This window comes from Antechinus flavipes, chromosome 2 (genome assembly GCF_016432865.1).
Source record: "Antechinus flavipes isolate AdamAnt ecotype Samford, QLD, Australia chromosome 2, AdamAnt_v2, whole genome shotgun sequence".
Taxonomy (NCBI): domain Eukaryota; kingdom Metazoa; phylum Chordata; class Mammalia; order Dasyuromorphia; family Dasyuridae; genus Antechinus; species Antechinus flavipes.
In genome coordinates, this window is record NC_067399.1 from 194671409 (window position 1) to 194696319 (window position 24911).

Sequence of the window (24911 nt, forward strand, 5' to 3'; positions counted from 1 at the left end):
TACAAACAGAGGATATTGAAAGTCACATGTTGACTTAAAAAAACAAGTCTATATATTTTTGTTGCTGTTAATACTTCAAGAAAAAATCAAATAGGAGCTATATTTGAATCTGGTCTGGGTCCAACTCAGGAGTGTTGTAAGCATTTGATACTTTGGCTTTAGAGCTTTGTTTTAAATATGACATAGAGAATCAATAATTCTTATATGAACTAGCTAAGCATCATGAATTTTGTTGAATTAATGCACCTTCTTCTAAAAAAATTCAACCTAATAAACTGTGGAATCCAAGTCACTTGATAAATCAGAAGATCTTTCTAAAATCTGTCTCAGCTCTAAAATCTTGTGACCGCTTACAATATGCTCCTTTTCTGGAGGAAGGCCATTGTTCTTTTTTCAAGAAGCAGTCACTACAGTTCCTTAACATCACAGAAAAGCACTGTAATAGCTTTGTCTTTGTGGGGATGTGTCAAAAAAAAACTGAATAGACCAATTGTTGATGGTGCAGCCTGCCTAACCCTTAACTAACTTGTCCTAAAACTACCTGATGTAAGCAAGAAATTATCTTAAAGGGGCTTTGATTACATTGTGATCTCTAGGGAAAATAGGCAAAAAATAAAAACTTCAAAAAATAAAGACTGCCAACACTAAAGTTACATTAAAAAAAAAGTTTTAAAGACAATTCCTTATCAAGGAGTTCCCAAAAATAATGTGGATAATGGCAACATCATCAGAATAATATTTCAATGCTGCTGCCAAGGTGATTGAATTGAAAAGGTCACCATTCACAAGATCACACAAATGAAAGTTATCAAAAATCATCTTGTTCAATCAACTAGGTTATCTCTCTTATACTGCTTTAAAATGTGATATTATACACAATGCTTCTTTTATACATAATAAAGCTCATATTTATATACTGCTTTAGTATTTACAAAACATTCTCCTCATAAAAGTCCTCTGAAGTAGGCAATATAATATTATGTCCACTTTACAAATAAGCAAGTGATTTCTAATGTGGCCATGAGGTCAAAAACTCAAGGATCTAAAACTGTAATTAATCTCCAAGACAAGCCCTTCATTTTACAAATGTTGGAATTGGTGATCAGAAAACTTAAGTGACTTACCCCAAGGTCACAAGGGAAAATTTGAAAGGGTATTTAAAACCAGATTCCTAGATTCTATAAAGTAATGTGATTAAGATCACATAGCAATTAAAAATGTAGAATAAAAAGTCCAACGGAGGTCTCTTGATTCCAAAGCTTATACTCTATCTATTACACAAAATTGGACAGAAAGAGAGAGAAACAGAGAGAGAGAGAGAGGAAAAAGAGAGAGAGAGAGAGAGAGAGAGAGAGAGAGAGAGAGAAAGAAAGAGAGAGAGAGAGAGAGAGAGAGAGAGAGAGAGAAAATCTTTAAATGTAATGCCCCAAACCTCAGTTTGAATTTGTTTAACTCCGTCTATGGATGGTACCCAAATGTTACATCTTTAACAGAAGTGAGCCTTTGATTCAGTTAATCAAAGATGTTAATCAAAAGCACATAAACCCCAGGGGAAGGGGTTATGATTGTTTTTATGTCTGAGGATACTGCTTATTCTTTATTTTCTCTCGGATTAAAAGTCACTCAAAGTATAGTAAATTTCCATTGGAGGATTAACCACCAAAAATTTGTAATCCCATGTCAGTTTCTATTTGGTAACTAAAATGTTTGTCATGTGTCCCTAATCACCAGTGAATGAGCATCTCAAGAATTATAAGCTAATTTTAATATTGCATATATACTGAACTTTCCAAGTAAATATAAGTAAATGACCCAATAGTAGCAAAATAATTTAAAAGTATGTCACAAAATGAATAAAAAATGCATTTCATCCCACATGTAACTTACTGTTGGATTTAATCATTACTATGGACAATTTTCAGCAAAAGGTCTCCTTCTCCTTGTTGATATTTGAAAATTTATTACCAAAACATGAATATATACAGAATTCCAAATACAAAAAGGACCATTGTTTTTATAGTTTTAATTACAAATCCATACTCTGCTCTCTCTTCATCTCTATTCCTACCTCCCCCAGAATGGAACCCATTAATTACTTAAAATTTGCCTATCTGATTCTGAGATCAAGTGTAATTCTATCCTCTAAAAGGAATTTCCAATTCTTCCCCTATTCCTAAATTGTATGGTGCTAGTGCTTACCAGATATAAGGCAATGATTGCTCTAAGGTGGTGAGTTGGATGTGCTAACTATTATAATCCTATGCTGTAGATATCTACATAGCAATTGGCTAGTAAATGTACAATGAATGACTTAAATTCAAATATCAGATGGAACAAATAAATGTGACTATAAAGGCACAGAGCATTTATGAAGCATGATATATATAGTGTGTATGTAGACATATACACATCTAATTCTATATTGGATAAAACCATTATGCACTTTACTTGAAACAATAAATAAAAATTTTATGACTAAAATATGTGAAATAAAAGGTATTTATGAAGATAAAAAGAAATATAAAAATGGTATACTATTCAGTGACTGACTTTTTTTTATTAAGTCAAGTAGCCATGTGCAACACTGATTTTTATATGAAAGTAAAAAAGCACAGAAGGAGACAGACTGTTCAGCCGTGCATGTGGCAGGACTACATATAAATGTTTCTAATAGACAAAACATCTGGGACCAAAAACGAATCAATTTGTACCATTTTTTGGAAAAAAGAAGTTTTTAGGTGTGTAATATCGCTTCAACAATATAAATCTGTACAAACTAAGAGCTCTGGTCTATCCTTCAGGCTTGTTCAGAGTATATAAAATATGCAGAATCCTACCAGGCCATGTTGCCATGGGCTGTGTTGTCAAGGTGACAGAGTAGCTCCAGGGTCTGAGTGGTGCTTGATGAATCATCAGGGGATTCATGACTGCCTGATTCCAATTCCTTCGGCATCCTCCACACAGCAGCACATGTCATGACTTTACTATCTGAAACTAAGCAATAGAGGATAATGTCAACAGAGCATGGTACGTGGCACACATTCAGTATACAATTCATCAACATTTACACAAATCCAAAAGCAGCTCACATCTGCACTTTAAAATATTAAAAATTTCATAATAAGTAACATGAAGCAAACAGAGAACTCTGTTCTCTCTCTAGACACAAATACTTTTAAGTTAGAAATCAGTTCAATGCATACAATGCACAATAAGCATGCATTTAAGTTACTTTCCTTGTTTTAAAAACCAGCATTTTATTACAAATGGAAATTTAATTTCCTCAAAAGTGATTTTCTTTCCCTATTCCTAGACAATTGTCTAAAAACACTATCATAAAGTATTTAGTATAAATACTTATAACTAAGCCCAAATTAAAAAAAAATTTTTTCAATAATTTTATTGGGTTATGCAAAACTGGAACTAGTAGTACTGAGGTTGGGATGGAAACCCCAAAAGTTTGGAGCCACAGACAGGTGTCAGGAGCAAAAGAATTTGCAGGGTTGAATCAATTTCCTAGGCAAAGTTTTATTATAATTGTAATGCCAATTGTAGCAGGCTAAGTTCCAAAAGTGCTAAGAGAGAGGAAACCCCTTTATCCAGCTTTCTATCACTGACATGTTAATTCTATGGCCCAGAGGTAGGAGAGGAGTGGTCCTCTCTGGAATTTGGTTCTCAATGACCAAGAGATTATCACTATTGTCTCAGAAGTTTGGTCCCTGGAACTATCCTGAGGCCAGAAGCTATCTGACAGTCAGCAATGAATTGAAAGTTGTCTATTCAGAATCAGACAGATTGGGAGTGTGGGAATTCCCTGAGGTGGACTTTAAAGGCAGAAGATTTAGAATTATGGAGTTATTCTGTCAATAAAAAGATATTTTTTACATAAATAATTAAATAAATAAATATGGAGTTATTATTAGAACAGAACCCTCCCCCTTAAAATCATGGGACCTCAAAATCATTGCTGTCCTCCCTAGAAGCTATGTTACATCAGTAGTATATGTTGGAATAACTGTCATTGTAATTCACCATTTTTTTAATCCACATGATACTGTTTTTATAAAATTCTGTTTTAAATTTTGAAACCAAAATTCTGAAAAAATATTTGCATTCATCAGAATTTTATCAGAAAACAATAACATATGAATGAAAGGTGATACCATCCACCACCGCTGCTGGCAGAAAATAAAAGTTTCATCACTAGAAGACTAAATAACAATTTCACAAACAAAACAATGAAATTTTTTTGGACATAGAATTAATTAAAACTCCCCCCAAAAAAGACATTTTAAAAGGACAAGTATTCATTGTCTAGTTCCAAAAGGTTAAGCCTTGACTTTTCACTTCTAAAATGTAATTATCTAATTCCAACTAAGCAATCAACCAATCGATGTTTATCTATTTGAAAAGTACTGTGCTACGAATTATGGCATATAGAAAGCCATATAACACATTTCTGAACTTCAAGAAATCACACTCACCTATCTTATCTGTAGCACTGTTCTAAAACTATTGGGCAAGGACACATCCACCTAATTAAACCTTACATTGTAGAGATGATGCTGAGGAATAGCAACAGCAACTTGCAACTTTTTGATGCAATGGTCCCATTTAACTCTGAAAACAGATTACATTGCCTTCTGTCTATATCAGAGATATATTTTGGTCATTGTGAATTTCGATTAGACACTTTTCATTGTAAGTGTATCTGCTAACTCTAAGAGATTTGACTAAAGCTGAAAAAAAAAATGTTACAGTAACTGAGAAATATTGGTTAATTGTGAAATGCCAAAAAAATGCAAATATATAAAACATTATTTCCTCCAAAATACAGATAACACTCTATCTTAATAAGGCCATATTATAAACTTCCAATAAGAAAAGTAATAGAACACAGTGAGAAATGAATTGTGTCTTCACCCCAAATGAATAAGAACTCACACCAAAGCATAAAACAAGCATAGGGTAGAAACTATTTTTGAAACAGCTTTCATATGAGAGAAATCACAGGTGGTCAGGCACTCACTGTTCCCAAGTGCAAATAAAATTTATACTAATACTTGGTAGCTAACATTTATATACTGCTTTAAAGCTTAAAGCACTATTTAGGTATGTAATGCTGGAGAAACTGAGGCAAGATAGAGATTAGAGTTTTTAATATTTTATTTGGATTTCTGAGAGGGAGAGATTGTGCTAGGGGCATGATGTCCTCAGGGCTGATGTCCAATCTTAGCTCGGGTAGCTAAACAAAGGCAGGGGGTGGAGTCCAAACTCTGGTGAGCAGGAATCTCCAGAAAGGGACCAGTTCTGACAGGTTAGGGGGTAGGACTAAAGATTCTAAAAAAGTTGAGAGTTAAGGAGTTGTCCAACTAGAGCCAGGAAGTCTGAAATATAGAGATATAAACAATGCCAATTAGGTATTTGAGATATTTATGGACTCTTATCTTCTAGAATGTCAGATCTCCATAGCACTAATTATCTCAATTTTAATGGGCAGAAAAGGAGAGTTGCAACCAGGTTAACTGAGGCAGAACAATAAAAGGGAACTGTGGCACAACATTCCACACTCTCTTTTCTGAATATTCAAATCATTGAATTACCTTCCTCTAGATATCTGCAAGGTCTTAGCACCATAATTTTGACCAACTCTATGTGAAGCAAATAAGCCAAAATAAAACTAGAAAAATTAACTCTGGGATTGTCAGGGAGAGACTTGTCCTTGCCATAAGGCCAAGTCTTTCCCTGACAATCCCAGAGTTAATCAGCAATAAAAGGTTCCCTGTTGCAAGCATGTCAGGTCCTCTGCAGTTGGGGCAACATCTCAACCAGAGAATCCAGTTTGAGATAGACAATTCACTTGGAGTTAGATCTGTGCTCATTTGTGGATTTAACTCAGCCTCTGCTTATATAGGGAGTAGCAGTGCTCAAGACAGTCTTGCTGCCTATCCTAAGAGGGGCTCTCCAGGTCTGTCAGGGACTCCAAAAGGGAGGGAAGAGTGAAACTTGGAATTGCTCCATCTGTCCCCTCTCAGAAGAATAGGAGCTGCTACTAGAATACAGAAAGGATCCAGATTTCTGAGCAGAATTATCAAAGTATGCACAGTTAGACTATCAAGGAAGGTAACCCCTGAACTTTTAGAGGCCTGATATCAAACTGCAAGGTCCTTTAAGAATGCTGAAATACTAATTAACAGGGTTACAGGACTGGAGAAACAGATTAGAGAGACTGCCAGTTCCAAAATAGGTATCTGATTTCTGGTTGTTTCTTAAAAATATTCCCAAAAACTGAGTCTGCCAGGGCAATTCTGACAGAATAAGGGGTTCTAAAACTAAAGCATAACCAGCAATCATAGTCCACTAAATTTAAACAAGAAAATGAAAAGAACTGCTTAAAAGATTTCCAGTTCAATCTGAACTAGTGAAAAGTGAACAGAAAACTAAGGGTTCCCATTCTTTCAGGTATTTTTGAAAAAATTCACCATTTTCCCCAATTTCCTATCTCTTCCTCCTTTTTTTCTCACAGAAAGGAATTATCAAATAACCATCCCACATATAAATCCCAAGAGTGAATCAAAATTCCTATACATAACAGACTAGTACAGTAGGGCTTCCTAAAAATTTCTCAAACATAACAGAAATAGTTACACAAGTTTAACAATTTCCATCCCAAATCTTAAAACACACAGTAATAGATGACCCAGGCAGGGTTTAACAGTCATTCATCAACCATTCCCAAATTCCCATATCAATCCATCAGGTGTAGGGGATGAAGCCTCATTCAAAACTACTTTGTGCTGATAAGGAGTAATGATCTCTATCCAAGCTGCTTCAGGCTGAGAATGGGCAAAGAACTGGCTCTCAGTTCAAGAGGGGGATTGGTGTGGTGTGGTGACAACAATCAAAATTTCCAAGTCCCAGAAGCAGATCAATATAGCTATAGTTTGACCAAAATCTAGAACAAAAAACAAATCTAATAAATAAAGGTTAGAACAGTTTGAGATAGAAAGATTGGTCCACAATGACTGCTACAAGATGTGGTGAGGCCAAAATAGATTGGCCAGCAGCTTCCTATGTAAAGAGACATGCTTGTCTCACAGGACAGGAAAACGGCTGTCAGCTATAGTCCCAATAAATAAAACCCCAAATAAACAGTTAATTAGGTTTCACAGACAACTGACCAAGCTAAATATTTATTTGGTTAAGTATTTAGGATATAATGATTACATATAATCAGATTGAAAACAGCAAGGTATGACATAATTGAATTGCATGAACAGTTCTTATTGACCATTGTCTCTGATCAGTCACAGGAAGAAAAAAAATGCAGGGATTATTAACTATAACATAATATAAGCAGTTAAAACTCAACCTTCAGTATACAGGATAATATAGCCTTAAACCCAGTTTTATTCCAGTTAATTGTCCACTAACTGTCAGAGGGTGGAGCTTTAAAACTCCCAAATAGCAGTAACTATAAGCCCAAGAAATTTTACCTCCAATAACAAATCCCATTAACCAAAGTTCCAGATAAATCCCAAACAGATATTTATCATAACTTTATATTGATAAAGGTAAGAAATTTGTCCCAGTAAGTTCACATCTTTCATATCTAAGTAGTCCGTTTCATAAGTGAACATTATACATATAAATCATTTTGCTTTAAAATACTCAATACATAGAAAAAATATCACAAATTACATATTGTCCATAACAGAAACATTTTCAAAAGGACAAAGGAAAAAACTATTATTTTCAGAGGCCCTTTAAATGACTTCAGGATGACCCAATACAATAAATTAAACCTATATAGACTATCCCATACAGAATATCAGAATATCAGATATCAGAATATCACATAAAAGAATCCAAGAAGATCTTTAAAATATTAGACTTTTAGAAATAATCCTACCAAATTATAGAAACAAATAATTCAGTCAATTAACTTTAAAGTAGGCCTATCTCTTAAATCACAGTTTTCTCCTTTCAGCTGAGAACTAGAAGGTTACAACTTGATAAAAATAAAAACAAAACAAAACAAAACAAAATTGGCTGGCACACATTTGGGGAGTAGCAGGGGATTCCATGTGGCCACTCTTCCCCCCACTCCACCTCCAAAGAGGCAGGGGGGATGGGAAGGCGAGCCAAACTGCATCCCTGGACAAAAAATTCCCTCCCGTTTCCCACTCAATTTTCCCCACATAGAAATCCTTCCATTAAAAACTTTCCTTTTTCTTCTCCTATTTAGCTCTTCTCTTTCCCACAGCTACGTGCCTTAAACAATCTCCATCTTTCTAACTAGATGCTCCATTGCTAAAGTAGCAGAAGGAAGTGGGGGGGGAGGAAGGGGAGGGAAGTTGAGTTGAATCTTTGAAGACAAAGGATCCTCTCCTGTTTCTCCCACCCCCACCCTTTTTTCTCCTCCCAAATACCTTCCCAATATGTTCTTCTCCCCTTCTTTCTCTTACTTCCTAAAATCATGCAAACCTTTAATTGCTCCTACAAACTAATCCTTCATGAATCACCTTCATTCTTCTCTACTTTTCCCTTCAAAACTTTTAAGATTCACAGTACAGTGAATAGTTAAATTACTCCATAAAGCATAACTTAAAATGTTAACAAATTACCCAATATGTTTCAGAAGGTAACATACTCTGAACCAAACTAAATATAGTTTTTGTTTTTTGTTGTTTGTTTTTTTTCCTTCTGCCAGAGTGTTCTTCTGACAGCAATTAGCATCTCTCTTATCTATCCAGGCCAAGCTTTCATGGCCCAGGCCAAGCTAAGCTTGAATTTTATTGCTTTTTCCCTCCTCTCTAACTAGAACAGGCTGCTTTTTGAGGAAAAAACTTTTCTGCCATTCTTAAAATAGCCAATTTTTTTCTTTTTCCTCTTTAGTAATAAAAGTTCCAATATTCAAACAAATTCCAAGATCTTATACTCAGAATAAACAAATCTAGCATGCAAAGGCAATAGTAAAATTATTTCCCACAATTTCAGAATCATCCTAAAATTACTAATCAAATGTTTTCTCTACCTGAGTTTCAATCAGATATGGTTTTATTGCCCTTTACTCTAGCATGCTTTGAAAACCTGTTCCAAGAAAGTTTTAAAATAGTTTTAAAATGTCAGTTTTAAAATAGCCAAGCTTTTCTGTTCCTTTTACTTACAGATCAGTGCCAACAGGTTAAAAAGTTTAAAATCACAAGCAAATTTTATACTAAGCACAGTTGCAACATTGAAATGACCAATTGCCAAATTTCTTAATCATTGTTCTTAAAACTTAATAGCACTCTTAAATTAACAAAACAAACAGACAAATCACACAAAACACAAATCACACAGACATAGTTACACAGTTACAACAATAAACAAAACATTTAACACATATAACCAGATAGTGCCCAAAAAGGTGCTCAGATCAGACAGTGTCACATAGTGTCCTATTGACACTTCCCAGAATTGTATAGCTCATCAGCCCAACTTTTTCTGGGGACCCAGATTTGCTAGCAATCAGAGCAGACAGAAAACTTACCCTACAGGAGTTTCAAAACAGATTCTCCCTTGGCCAGATGGAGGTATCCACAGTAGGTCTTGTCTCAGCTGAGAAACTGTTCTCTTCCCGGAAATTCTGAAGAAATCCAGAGGGCCAGCCTTTCCCTAACAAAAGAGCCTAGATGCTCAGCCTACCCAAGGCTCAAGGAGGAGACTTGAAGGTCTCTAATATCTAATCCTGCTCTCATATCTTGCTAGAACTACCAAATGTAATGCTGGAGAAAATGAGGCAGGACAATTATAGGGAAACTGAATCAGGACAATAAAAGGTAACTGTGGCACAACAGGTATTGTCTTATTTAATCCTCTGGTAAGTGATATTTTAATTTAACATATGAGGAAACTGAGTCAAGAGGCTGGTCTTTTACAATTAGTGGATTAATCAAGATAGGATTTAACCCAGTTCTTCCAGACCCCACACCCAGTACTCTGTGCAACAGGTCACTTAGCTACTGAGATAAATATTGGACCAAATTTTTACACTACACATATTATTACCTAGAAGAATTTGGCCTAAGAGTTAAGCATTCATATGCATTACTTATACATGCAAATATAAACACACACATAAATATAGATATAGATATAAACAGACAGACAGGTAGATACAGATATGTACACACACCTATATCTTCACCAACCTCTCTGGTACCTGTGTCTTTATTTTTCAATTAGGTCAAAAATTTTCCTTTTTAAGTCATTAATTACTGATATTTTTCCCCCAAAGGCGTCATCCTCTTATCCAACCTAAATGACCTCTTTTGGATTCCAAGTCCAATTCTCTGTGACATCTCTGTCTCTGTCACATTCCTGGCCATATGACATAACTCACCTGGCAACACATCCCTACTCACTTTGGCTTTAGTTGGGTAATTCCAATTCTTTTCATTTTTTTCTTCCATTTACAACTGTAAGTATACAACATATCCTTAAGTTGACAATTACATTCAATTTCAGAGCAATCAATCTAATTCCTTCCACTCCCTTTGAGGATCACTGTCAAATCTACTTTTTCATAAATTGAAAAAAAAAAAAAAAAAAAAAAAAAGAAAGAAAGAAATGGAGGTTACTTTCACATAATTAAATAACTTCAGCCCCCTAAATTAAAAAATCAAACAAGAAAATAAATCTATTACAGAAAATAATGTACATGTAGCTAACTATCTTGTTTTCACTAGACCGTAAATAATTTGAACCCAGTGACTATCCTTTTTATGAATGGCTGAACTGGGAAAATCCCAGTATACTCTGAGTGTGGGGCTGTGGTAGTAAGGAAAAGGCTGTTTTACTTGGCCCTTGGGCAATAATGAGTCTCAGGTTTTGAACTTAAGTAACTATAAGGATGGTGATAACAATACTAAAATTGTAAAGCACCAAACTAAAGTGTTGTTATACAAATAAAAAAGAAAGAAAAATATGAACAGTACTTAAAATTATCAAGTCTCCTAAAATTACACCAATCAAAGGAACCACCAACATTCTAAGCAAATATCTTTAGAACAGGAGTTCTAAGTCCTTTTTTTTTTTTTTTTTTTTTTTTTTTTTTTTGTATTTTGGACTATTAGGTAATCTGGCAAACCCTATGAACTATTTTTCAAATAGTCCAAATTTTCAAAATAAAATTTTTAAATGCATCAAGTAAAATTACAAAGGAAGTTGTCTATCCTGAAATATAGTAGATATATTTGTCAGAAAATTTAAAAATAAATTCATGTACTTGAACCACTATTGTTTAGGAGTATATGCTACTTACATACATATACATACATTCCTATTAGTCCATCTGACTACAGAAAATGAACAAGATTAATCCACTGTTTTAAAAGACTAATGGGCCCAGGCTGTCATTCTGTTTAAATCTAGAGTATGGCTTTTCTTAGGGGCAAGGGAAGGGATAAGGAATGCTGCTGCCAGAGTAGAAACCTCCCCTTTCCTTTCAGTTCCAGAGCCTCCAATGCTGACTGACTATTCAAATAATCTCAATTACAACCAAGAGTCCCCATATTTTTGGAAATAGTGGTTAGATTTCCTAGAGAATTAAGCTATAATAAGTAGAATGAAAATGTTTTATGATGGTTTATACTTTCATGATACCCATAACTACACCTAAATCTTGAATTTTCACTCTAATCTAGGGACATGATGTTTATTTCTCTAAATCTCAACTTTCTCATTTATAAGACAGAAATAATATCTGAGCTACCTATCCCAAAAGATATTTGTGAGGTAAATGCTGGTAAATGTTATTAGTACTTATTATTATGACGAGGTTGAAGTGACTTTGACTGGACACTCTGGGAAACTCTCCAGTCACTAATGGATATGCATTAGTGAGTTAAAATGAGTTCCTAATACTACAAACATCAAATCAAATTTGTAATCTTGTTCAATTTGCTACATCATAAGTAAACTTAATAATATTAAGAGGGGATTTAAAAAAAAAACATACAGGAGTACACAATTGTTCAGATAATTGTTCAGCTCTAAGATAATTCCTTTTAAAAAGTTACTTGACCTTTTATCAAATTTCTTTTTTTTTTTTTACCTCAAATATGTCTTTAATTCATTGTTTTTTGTTTTATTGTTATAATAACTTTTTATTGACAGAACCCATGCCAGGGTAATTTTTTACAACATTATCCCTTGCACTCACTTCTGTTCCAATTTTCCCCCTCTCTCCCTCCACCCCCTTCCCTAAATGGCAAGCAGTCCTATATATGTTAAATATGTCGCAGTATATCCTAGATATAATATATGTGTACAGAACTGAACAGTTCTCTTGTTGCACAGGGAGAATTGGATACAGAAGGTAGAAATGACCCAGGAAGAAAAACAAAAATGCAAACAGTTTACATTCATTTCCCAGTGTTCTTTCTTTGGGTGTAGCTGCTTCTGTCCATCATTGATCAATTGAAACTGAGTTAGGTCTCTTTGTCAAAGAAATCCACTTCTATCAGAATACATCTTCATACAGTATCATTGTTGAAGTATGTAATGATGTCCTGGTTCTGCTCATTTCACTTAGCATCAGTTCATATAAGTCTCTCCAAGCCTCTCTGTATTCATCCTGCTGGTCATTTCTTACAGAACAATAATATTCCATAACATTCATACACCACGATTTACCCAACCATATTTGTCAAATTTCTAAAAGTTCCTGAATAAAAACTGAAAAAACAAAAGAATCTAATTAGATCTGCTCCTCATTAGTAAAAAGAAAATTATAAATAACCTTGATGTTAACCATATCACCCATTTGCACCGATTATCTTTTATATTAGTGATCCACAGAATTCCTAAGGCTACAAAAGCTGTTGGGAAAATAGTATTTCATAGGTTTAAAAAGTTAAAACAGTTACTTTCAGAAACTCACCAAATATTCAGTAGCAGATGAAAGTCAATGAAAATAAAAAACAAAATAAGGATGAAATAAACATATATGCAACTAATTTTCATCAATCTATAAACATTTATTGAATACCTATTATGTGCAAAGCATATGTTAATCACTGGAGATAAAAAAGGCAGAAGATAGTCCCTATCCTCAAGGAGCTTACAACCTAAAGAGGGAAGATAAATGCAACCAAATACTCATACATACACACAGCAAGCTATGTACAGGATGATTTTTAAAAATTATTAGAGGTAAGACAAAGGAATTAAGAAACAGTAAGAAAAAGATTCCTGCAGGTGGTGAAATTTTAGTTGGGACTTAAAGAAAGTCAGGAAGATCAGTAATTCAAGTAAAGGAAGGAAAGCATTCCAGGTATGAAGGGATAGTCAGCAAATAATGCTCAGAGCTGAGAGATTGAACAGACCAGAGGCCAGAGTTAACTGGATCACACATTGTGTGAGTTCCAGAAAGACTAGAAGGTCCAAGATTATAAAGAGTTTTTGAATGACAAAGAGAGCTTGGGAAGTAGCAGGAAGTCACTGAAATGTATTTAGTAGAGGAGGTAACATTATTATATCTGTGCCTTAGGAAAATCACTAAGTGAATGAATGATGGACTATGGAGACCTGAAAGCAGAAAAGTCCACTAATGGCCTGAGAAGTCTTAGGATTCTGGATGAAAATTCATAAGGAACAGTTATCACACAAGTTGTAAAGGTTTTTAAAACTATGTTAAGAAGGAAAAAACTACAATGTTTATTGAATGTCCCTATAAATATGAATGTTACATCTGACAACAGCTGTTGAATAAACAAGTAAATTCATTCTGTGTGGGGCAGTAGCAACCACAAAAACAATCAGAAACTCTCAGAGTAAGAAAAGCAAAAAGGGGTTTATTATGATCTCAAGAGAAAGGGCAACTCCAATTTGACAAGATGTACTTGTGAGTTAAAAGTGCAAAGCCCAAACTGCAAAACACAAGATTAAATACAGGCTCATTTCAGAAGCCCCCCCCCCCCCTTTTCTCCCATTGTTTGGGAGAGTCTGGGTTACATTCTAAACACAGAAATCTATCCCCAAAACAAAAGAATAAATTGCTTTTAAAAGAAGTACTTAAATGCTAATTAAGAGTTGGGGGAAAACAGGAGAAGAATGTTCATTCAAGACAATTATCTATAGCTTAACTTGTTGTTGCAAAGTTGCAAGTCACAATTAGGGCATAGGTCAAAATCACATATTTATGAAATGTCTTCACTTAGTTTCTTCCATCACTTCTTACTTGGGCTGTTATGTACAAATTTTCAAAACGAAAAGTTTCCCATGTCCAAAGTATTCAGACTTTAACAAAGAATACTTTTCTGTATATTAATAGATCATATATAATAATACATTAAAAAACAATGATTCCTTGTAAAATAAATTAAGGAGGAACATATAAAGAACCCAGCAATAGGCACTGATAGATCTGGATTTGAGTTAGGGCTTTTCCATTATTTAGCTATATGAACTTAAACAAGTTGACTTCATCTAGTGTCTCAGTTTCCTTATCTCTAAAAATAAGGTAGTTGGACTCAATTTCTAAGATCACTTCCAGTCCTAAGAATTTATCATTCTAAAGTAGGAACTTGTCACAAACCAGCTAATTCACTAAGTAAAATAGAGATAATGTTTGGTTAAAGAAAGGAATGAATAGAAGGCAATGTCCCACTAATGCCAAGGCATTTGCAATGCAATTTAATAAATACTTAATGTGTACTTATAGGGTAAAGAAAACACATAAGGTAGATATAAAATTTCATAAGACACAATTCTATTCTTTTGGAGCTTACAGTTTATGAAAAAAGATAAAGAAAAATACATAAGATGTAAAAATGTAAGATCAATTTGTTAGAAAGTTGCAAAGTAAGTGGTACATGAAGTCCAATAGTGGAAGTTTTCCACCAGTCATTTGGAGAGGCTTCATGAACTAAGTAGCATTTTATTAGGCTTTAAAGTAGGAGCTTTTAATGTTTTTTGCATCATGGACAATTTTGGCAATCTGGACTAACCCACTCTTTCTCAGAATGTTTTTTAATCACATAAAACAAAAAGAAAAGTATTACAAAGAAAACAAATAATATTGAAAGAATTATTATTGTTGAGTCTTTTTTTTTCAGTTATACCTGAAGAACATTTGGTCAGAAAATTTAAAACATATACCAATTTAAATGGTGAAACAAGCATTCTTATACTCTGTGTTGAGATTGGGAAGGAGACCTCCAAAATTTGGTATCACGGACTGGTTTCAAAAGATGTCTCAAAAGAATTTGCAGACTTGAACCCATTTCCTGGTCAAGGGGCAAAATTTAATGTAATGCCATTACAAGAGACCTGAATTCCAAGAAAAATTCAGTAAGGAAAGAGAAGCAAAGAGACACATTGATCCACTTTTTATCATTGATCTGCTAATTCTATAGCCAATAAGTAAGACAGAGAAGTGATAGCCAGAATTTGGTTCTCATTGTCCAGATTATCACTGACCAGATTATCAATCAGCAATGAATTGAGGAGTGATCTCCAGAATTTGATTCTCACAGACAAGATTATCATTCAGCAATGAACTGAGGAGTGGTCTATTCACTATTGTCTCAGGAATTTTATCTGTGGGACTATCTTGAGGCCAGAAGCTATCTGACTGAGGGGTAGTCTATTCAGAATCAGATGGACTGGGCGTGGGAGTATCCTGAAGAAGACTCCAAAGCCAGAAGATTTAGGACCACTACTTATTGTTTAGAACAGAAGCACCCCTAAAATCAGGGGACCACAAAAATCATATTACATCATAAGTATATCAGTTTTGACTAGATATTATTAAAAATTCCATGAGGACAGGATCCTAGCTCCTCCCATACTCTTTATCCAGAGAATCAGCAAAGGAGAAAGAATATTGGTCTTCCGAAACAAAAGCAGTGAATTGTTATGGACCAGAACTTGAAATAAGGTGCTAAGTCAGTGGCATTGATAGAGACAATGGTTATTTAGCATGGTGCTTAACAACTCTCTAGTTCAGTACATGTACTTAGTACTTACTATAGTTCTACAAGATTCACACTTTTGATAAGAGACCATATAAGTTTGGACAAACTCAGCCAAAATCAGAACTGGAAGACAGAGACTATGGTGGCAGTCCTCCTGTCCCCCCCCACAGAAACCAAGACACATTCAGGAGGACCTCAAGAAGTTGGCAGAGGTAGAGAACACAAAGAACTGGCAGCATTAAGCTCTCGGAACCAAGGAGAGAGATAGGCCTCTAAGAAAGCTAACAGGGCCCCAAGAAAGGAGACAAGACTTGGAAAGAGACAATAAAGGATTTGGACTTTAACCTCTGGCTACTCATGTGGTGATTTCTGACCTGAAACGAAGGCTGCCTCCAGAGACCCCAAGAAAACCCCAACAAGAGAACATTACATTTTAGAGAGAATATTACAGTGAATTTCTTTCTTTCTTCCACCAATTAACTGTACAACTTCTGATGAATTATTTAATCACTCTGAGCTCTGGTTTCCTAATTTTTTTAAATAAACTTAAAGATTGGGACCTTGTCTGATTTTTCTCAGCTCCTAGCAGATAATAGACATTGAATAAATCTTTAATTGAACACAATGTCTGCACATAGTTGGCATTTTATAAATGTTTATTGATTGAACAATTGAACTGTCCATAATATAATGTTGTATAATAAAAAAAAGTTTTGCACTAGTAATTGGAAGACCAACTTTCAAATTAGCAAAGTTTTTTTCTCACATATATGAATCCAAGTTCTCTCATCTATAAACTGAGGATGGATTGTTATTGATCAGCCATTCTGTCATGATTGAATCTTCATGACCTCATATTCTATAATACACCAATACTGTCTACGGGGTTTTCATGGCAAGGACACTTTTGCCTTTTTTTGCCATTTACTTAAGACAAAACATGTAACTTACCCAGAGTCACATAACTACTAAGTGTCTGAGGTCAAATCTGAACTCAAGTCTTCCTAACTTCTGTCACAGTATTCTATCCATTGAGCAGCTTAGTTTACCTCAAAGGTCCTTTCTAGTTTCAAAATTGTATGATTCTAAGTATAATATAATATCAAACATTCCTTTATTCCACACATTTTAACTTAATTTAATCTATGAAAAGAAAGTCATCAAATCTCTATAATTTTTAAGGGTTTTAGAAAATATTGTGTCCATCACATTTGCTCATTTTATAGATACGGTAATTTAACTCAATGGAAGAGGCTGGGCTAGAACTAAGACCATTTGATTCCAAACCCAAGGCTATGAAATATAAATCACTAAGTTTTGAACTTCAGTTCAATTGGACAATACTCCTTATTTATTATCTATAACATAATTGCAAAAAAGATAATAAAATTAAAAGATAAGGAAAGTAAAATTAATAGAGAAGCAGTTTTTAGGCTGCAAATTACCCATAAAGTATTACTTTGGGTTATTAGTCAAAACATGTAGTAGAATTCAAAGGAGATTAGAACCCTTTAAGAAGATGAATAGCATGTATCCTAGGCTACAGCTAAAGAAGCAAGTCTCTTACTTTGGGGTACAATCTGGTAACTAGCTGTAGTAGGTAGAATAGTTTGCACATTAAAAATCTAATGGTTATTTTTGAAGCATCTAGGCATTTACAAGAATCAGGCCCGGGCCATAGAATCTAAGCTTAATGGTGTCTGATTAGGTAAGGTCTGATCTGCAATAGCTGTGAATGAATGAATATAGCCATGTTTCATTTTATGCAATAGACACAGGCTTAAAGAATAAAATGACTTTTTTTTTCTCTAAATCAAATCATTTTTGAAATTTTCTAGGAGAAGCTTCAATTTGAAAGAGTCCAACTGCAAAAGCTTTACTAAAGCAAAAGTTCTTATTTACTACACTTACAGCATTTGAGTTGGGCCTTGAAAACTCTGTAGAATATCAAGACAGATTCAATAGGGAGGGTAGGGTGGAAAAGAAGAAAGGAAGAAGTGTATTTCAGGCACAACCAAAGGTACAGAAGTAGGAAGATATAGGATATTTGGGAGGAAATAGTATATTTTGGTTGAAGTATTTGAAGTAAATTGAAAAGGGAAGTGTGCAGAAAAACTCTGAGAGCCTTAAAAATCCTTCACCTGATGATACCTTCAAGTTATTGTATCATTACTTCTCTTATTTTTATATGGTCAAATTCTACCCAAAAAAAGTTAACCTGCATTTGAAATTTAATGCCTAAAAGACCTGTTAATTGCCAAATCCAATGGTCTTTTCTCAATTTTCATCTTTCCAGCTTCCTTGGCAGCAAGTCTATTGTACTGTAAATCACTCTCTTCTCCTGGATACTTGCCTATCTGGGTTTTCATGCCATTGTTCTCTCTTGATTCTGCTACCTGTCTGGCTTTTTTCCATCAGCTTTGCTGGATCATCACTTACGTCCCACTCCCTAGCTGCAGCTTTATCCCAAGGTTCTTTCCCTTTTATCTTTTCTCCCTCCTGATGATCTCATAAATTCCCATGTTTATCCTTACAGAGAAAGTATGCAGATTTAAATATCCAGACTCTCTCCACATGCAATTAAATATTGCCAATTGCCCCTTGTATGTTTTGAACTGTTGGTAAACATCTTAACCTCAATATGTCCAAAGCAGAAATCATTATCTTTCCCTCTAAACCCACCCCTCTTCTTTCTCTTAAGGTCACCACAATTCTTCTAGTCACTATGATTCACTATCTTGGAAAACCCCAACCTCTAAAATATCTCCCATAGCCATCTTTGCTATTAATAGAACCACCACCCTAGTTCAGGCCATACTGATGATATTCAACAAGTAATGAAGTTACTTGTCCAGAGGAGTTGTCCAGAATGAATTCACAAACTCAAACCATCTTCAGGTCAAAGGGCAAAGCTTTATTATTCACTTAGCAAGTGAGCAAAGTTCCTAATGAACTCAAAATTAACAAGGGGAGAGGTGGAACCTTTTATAGAAAAGGATTCTAAAAGTGCACTAACTATGCTAATTGTGTATGTCAGTAAATCAAACAGGTCTGTCTTGTTTGTACAAGATAGCCTCAGGAGTTGACATCTATAGCTTAATTTGCAGATTGTAAAAGAGAATAGAAGGCATTTTAGGGCCCACTTAGATACTGAGACATAGTTTTTTGCTGGAGGCCCTACCACCTTTCTTCCAGACTACTGGAGATCTCCTAATTAGCCTTTTTGCCTCATCTCCTCTTCTCAAATTTATCCTATAGCCAACCATCAAAACACTATTTCTAAATCACAGGGTTGACAATGATGTTCCCTATTCAATAAAACTACTATTTTCAGGATCAGAAAAAAACTCCTTTCCACACTTAAAGCCACTGACAATCTGGTGCCAACTTACCTTTCCAACCTTATTATGAATTACTCCCTGTCATACTTTTTTCCCCAATGTTTTTACTTTTTTTTTTACTTTTAAAAAATACAAAGGAAAAAAGGAAAATAAAAACATTGCCATGGAGATAGAAGAGGATTCAAAATATGAAATGATAAATTTCCATTTCAATAAAGTCTATGTAATAAATACTTCACGTTTTCAAAGTGGCCCATCTTTTCTTTGCTTCCTTGTAGCTTTCTTTTGTTCTCCACTGTTTTTACTTTATTCTTTTTTCCCCTTTCCCCTCAACAAAGCTACAATTAAGTGCAACTATATATAGATATAGATATCTCCATACATATACACATATACATGTATATACATGCACATAGATACATATGATATCTATAATCATACAGATATTTATACATGTACATTCATATTGTTGTGCCAAAGTTCCCTTTTAATGTTGTGACCCAGTTTCTCCAATTATCCTATTTAGTTATTCTGCCTCAGGTTATAACCTTTCCCTCTTAATGTTTGATGAGATGAAGGTCTACCTCAGTTGCTCTGCCCCAAAACCCCAGGCTATAATCATTTCCTCTTAAATGGTTGATGAGATGAAGGTTGTATATCTTTAGGTTATAGACATTCCTTCTTAATGTTTGACAGGATAAAGGTTTATCCATTTTAGATGTCATTAGAATAGCAGTAACCTCCCTCCATTGTGTCATCCTAAGGGCTTCCCCCACCATTAGGTTATCCCCATCTAGGTACCTCCCCCGTTATGTCATTGTTCTTGTTATCATATAAAAAAGCTTGCTGTCCCAATACTTGGGGCTGGACTCTTTGAGATGGTAGTCTCATCCAGCCCTGGGACCAAACATGGATGCATTGGTCCCAGTATCTCTGTCCATTTAATAAACTATTGAATTGGTCTCTAATCTCTGTCTTGCTCAGTTTCTTTGGCATTACAATATGCATCTATTACCTAAGGTTCATATTACCCTAGTCCATCCTCTTTCTTTGAAGGTCAAAAACATCATCCTTTATGAGTCTAAAAATCTTTTCATATTTTCTAAATCCACCATCTCATTATTTCCTATATCACAGAACTATTCCAACCTTATACTATCTAGTTATTTTAAAAAGCCTAAAAAAAGTATTGTTTAATATGTTGTTCTGATAGTGTAGTTTCCCTATTTTTCTCTTTGATTAAATCTACTTTAGCTTTATTATGTAAATTACTCCATGATTACTACTCTTTTTTTCCCCTTAATAAATTGTACTCCTGACTCCTGGTCATTAATATTATGTTTGTGTCTCTTTATTTCCTATATGGCTTGGAAACTTGGTTCCTCTGCTTTATTTCTACCTGTGTCTCGCCTTGCTATATTACCTAACCTAATGTCACTCCCAGGAACCTTCCTTTACCGTCTCCCCACACTTTTCCCCTCTTTTTTAATGCTATTTCCATTAACGTACATACTTTATTCCTTTTTCCCTTAATCTACACACCCTTTTAAAGAAACCAGGATAGATTTGAAAGAGTTTTTCATTCCTCATGACCATAAATATTCAAATGAAGTTTTAAAGGGTCTAACTCGAAGCATCTTAAAAAATTGAAAAGTCATTAGTATTTAGAAATTTTAAGCCAGCAAATTTTCTGTAGTTTAGGAAGAATTGGTTCCAAGATTCTCTAGAGTTGGGTAATGTTGTGCCAAAGTTCTCTTTTATTATCCTGACTCAATTTTCCTAATTATCTTGACTCAGTCTCCCTAAATTGTCCTGCCTTGGTTTCCCTGAATTGTGACCCAATTGTTCTGGTCAATCCTGCAGCCACCAATAGTCTAGATGAGGTGACAAGAATTAGGCAGGACAAAGGTTGTGAAAACAGAGAATGGGATAGATATCAGTTGTATAGAAAAGGTAGAGCAAATGCCATTAAGCAACTTATTGGAAGGTGTTTGAATAGTTAAGAGAGATTAAGGAATTTGAAGTTTTAATTGGACAAACAAATGGAGATGTCTGATGGATTAGTTTCTCATACAGAAGTGAATAAAGATTGTAGATTTGGGAATCATCCACATTGAGATGACAATTTTAATAATGGAACTAGGAGAGACCACCATGAGAGAAGAGATAGGAAAAAAAAAGTGGAGAATAAAGGTGAGAAGAGGAAGAGAAATTAGGGGGGAAAAAACATTAATAGAGAGAAAGAAATAATAAGAAATAGTAAGAGTAGAAATAACACTATTTAAAATCTGAGAGCATGGAACTGAATCTGAGCTTTTTCACTTATTGAGAATGAACACATCACAAATTCTCTGTGACTCAATTTTCTAATCTGCCAAATGGAGTACAAGGTGACTGTACAAAAGTGCTTAGCAAATCTTAAAATATCTAAATGTGATCTATTGGTAGTAGCTAACCTGGTGGGTTGTTGTAAGGATTAAACATAGAATTCATGTAAAACATTCGGTAAAGTATAAATGACTTACAAATGTGAGCTTGAGAAAATCTGGAAATCTGGAAAAGATACCATGGAGATTATAATAAGGAACTGATGAATAATATATAAAAATGCTACTAGATAGCAATAACCCAGCTAGAGTTATAAGGCAAACTCCAACAAGGACAAAATTAGTAGGCTTTCTCAAAAGAAAGTAGGAGCTTAGGAATGACAGGATGACAAAGGAAAGGTAACATGGTATTGTAGGTAAAGAACAAGGCTTGGAAAAAGAAATATCTTGACTCAAATTTTATCTCAGGCATTAGCTGTGTAACCCTGGACAAGTCATTAACCTTCTCTGAACCATAGCAATAAAATGTAAGAAGACTGCAAAGGTAAGAGAAGGCAGATTATGATGGTCTTTAAAAACTCAACAGAAGATTTTATATTTGACCCTAAAAGTAATTGGGAACTAATGAAATTTATTGAATAGGGGAAGAAGGGTAACAACAGATCTACACTTTAGGAAGATAAATTTGAGAATGGACTGGAATAGTGAGATACTTGATGTGAGCACTGCAATACCCTAGGCATGAGGTGATGAGAGTCTGTACCAACCAAATTTCTGGCAATGTCAAAGGGGAGATGTAGGCATATGCAAGAGATTTTAGTAGTTTGAAAATAGGGGGTGTCAGAATGAGAATTCAAAGACAACACACAAATTGAGAGCCTAAGTGATTGGGAGAATGGTGGTATCCTCAATAATAATAAGCAGACTGGGGAGAAAGATAATGAGTTTACTTTAGGACATGCTTAATTTAAGATATGTAAATATTTCCAAATATATTAGTGGCAAAAGCATACTAATAAAATGGTTGACCGCCAGATCATGAACTAGGAGACTGGGAGAATAAGTAGGAGCCAAAGGGCCACAGGTCAACAAGAAAAAGAGTAACAAAGTTACAGAGAACATGGCATTTTGATCCATGTCTTTATGGCTTCTTCAAGTGAACTCAGGAAAAGTGAAAGACTCAGAGGTGTGACCTAGGGAGGTTACAGTTAGGCAAATAGTGAGAGCTTATAGCTCTCTAAGTCATTGGAATGAATAAACTTGTTGACTACTGTCTCATCCAAGTTATGCCAACAGTCAAGCAGCCCAAGCAAGGAGAGAAGGATAACATGAAATCTGACAGTAATGGGTCTTTCCAACATTTTAGATGGGCTATGTCAGAGGCACAAAGCTAAAGGAATTTAATATATTGCATTTAAGAAAAGAGGTAAGTACATAATCTGTTTTATAATAATTTCCATCCAGAGCAATAAACTGGGAAAACACTTTTATTCAAAGGTTCTGATAAAGACCTTGTTTCTAAAATATATAGAGAATTGACTCAAGTTTATAAGAGTTCAAGCTGTGTGGGAAAAGGTGAAGAACTTACAGATTCTAAAGTAGATCAAGCCTTATAGGCTTCAGTTTCGGCTTCTCCGGAGTCACGTGATTTTAGATAAGGCCTGGACCATGTGGCCAAAGAAGCTTTATATCATCTTGTCTACTACATTCCACTGACCAACTAGGGGAACAGTAGATTTATGTGACCAATCACAACATATAGAGGGTGGGATTTTGGAGATTCTTTGTCTGAAATGTATAAAAGCTGTAAGCATCTTCAAGGTTCTGGCCCTATCCTGCTGTGAAATTTTGCTCGCAGACCAGGATGGGGTCCGCTTCTCGAGATTCTAATAAATTATTCTGCTTTCTATGAGTGATCTCTGTAGTAGTCAATTTGGGTAGGTCTATTTGTCCCAAACAAAGCCATTCTCCAATTGATAAATGGTCAAAAGATATGAACAGTTTTCAGATAAAGAAATTGAAACTATTTCTAGTTATGTGAAAAGGTACTCTAAATCACTACTGATTAGAGAAATGAAAATTAAGACAACTCTGAGATAGCACTATCCATCTTTCAAATTGGCTAAGATGACAGGAAAAGATTATAACCAATGTTGGAGAGGGTGTGGGAAAACTAGGACACTGATACATTGTTGGTGAAACTGTGAATGGATCCAACCATACTGGAGAGCAACTTGAAACTATGTTCAAAAAATTATCAAACTGTGCATACCCTTTGACCCAGAAGTGTTTCTACTGGGCTTATATCCCAAAGAGATCTTAAAAGAAGGGAAAGGACCCACATGTGCAAAAATGTTGTGGCAGCCCTTTTTGTATTGGCAAGGAACTGGAAACTGAGTGGATGCCCATCAATTGGAGAATGGATTAATAAACTATGGTATACAGCTACACCCAGTGAAAGAACTCTGGGAGATGACTAGGAATCACTACATAGAATTTCCAATCCCTCTATTTTTGTCCGCCTGCATTTTTGATTTCCTTCACAGGTTAATTGTACACTATTTCAAAGTCCGATTCTTTATATACAGCAAAATAAATATGGACATGTATACATTTATTGTATTTAACTTATACTTTAACATATTTAATATGTATTGATCAACATGCCATCTGATGGAGGGGGTAGGGAGAAGGAGGGGAAAAATTGGAACAAAAGGTTTTGCAATTGTCAATGCTGAAACATTACCCATGCATATATCTTGTAAATAAAAAGCTCTAATAAATAAATAAATTGTATATGAATGTTATAAAATATTGTTGTTTGGTAAGAAATGACCAACAGGATGATTTCAGAGAGAACTGGAGAGACTTACATGAACTGATGCTAAGTGAAATGAGCAGAACCAGGATATCATTATATACAGCAACAAGAAGATTATACAATAATCAATTCTGATGGACATGGCTCTCTTTAACAATGAGATGATTCAAATCAGTGCCAATTGTTCAGTGAAGAGAGCCATCTACATCCAGAGAAAAGACTAAGTGTGATTCACAGCATAGCATTTTCACTCTTTTTGTTATTGTTTACTTGCATTTTATTTTGCTTCTCTCTCTTTTTTATTTTTAACTGGTTTGATTTGATTTTTCTTATGCAGCATGATAATTGTATAAATATGTATACATACATTGGATTTAACATATATTTCTACCATGTTTAACATATATTAGACTACTTGCCATTTAGAACAGGGTGTGGGGAAAGGGAGGGGAAACTT

The 24911-nt window shown here is 34.7% G+C and overlaps 1 protein-coding gene across 2 annotated transcripts in view; it reads right to left on the reverse strand.

Moving 5' to 3' along the window:
* The window catches only part of EIPR1 (EARP complex and GARP complex interacting protein 1), a 224285-nt gene that overhangs the window by 60861 nt on the left and 138513 nt on the right, over positions 1-24911 (reverse strand). For both annotated transcript variants that reach the window (XM_051976046.1, XM_051976047.1), the window contains one exon: positions 2838-2994. In XM_051976046.1, coding sequence (XP_051832006.1) covers positions 2838-2994 — 157 coding nt within the window. The remainder of the gene's footprint in view (positions 1-2837; positions 2995-24911) is intronic.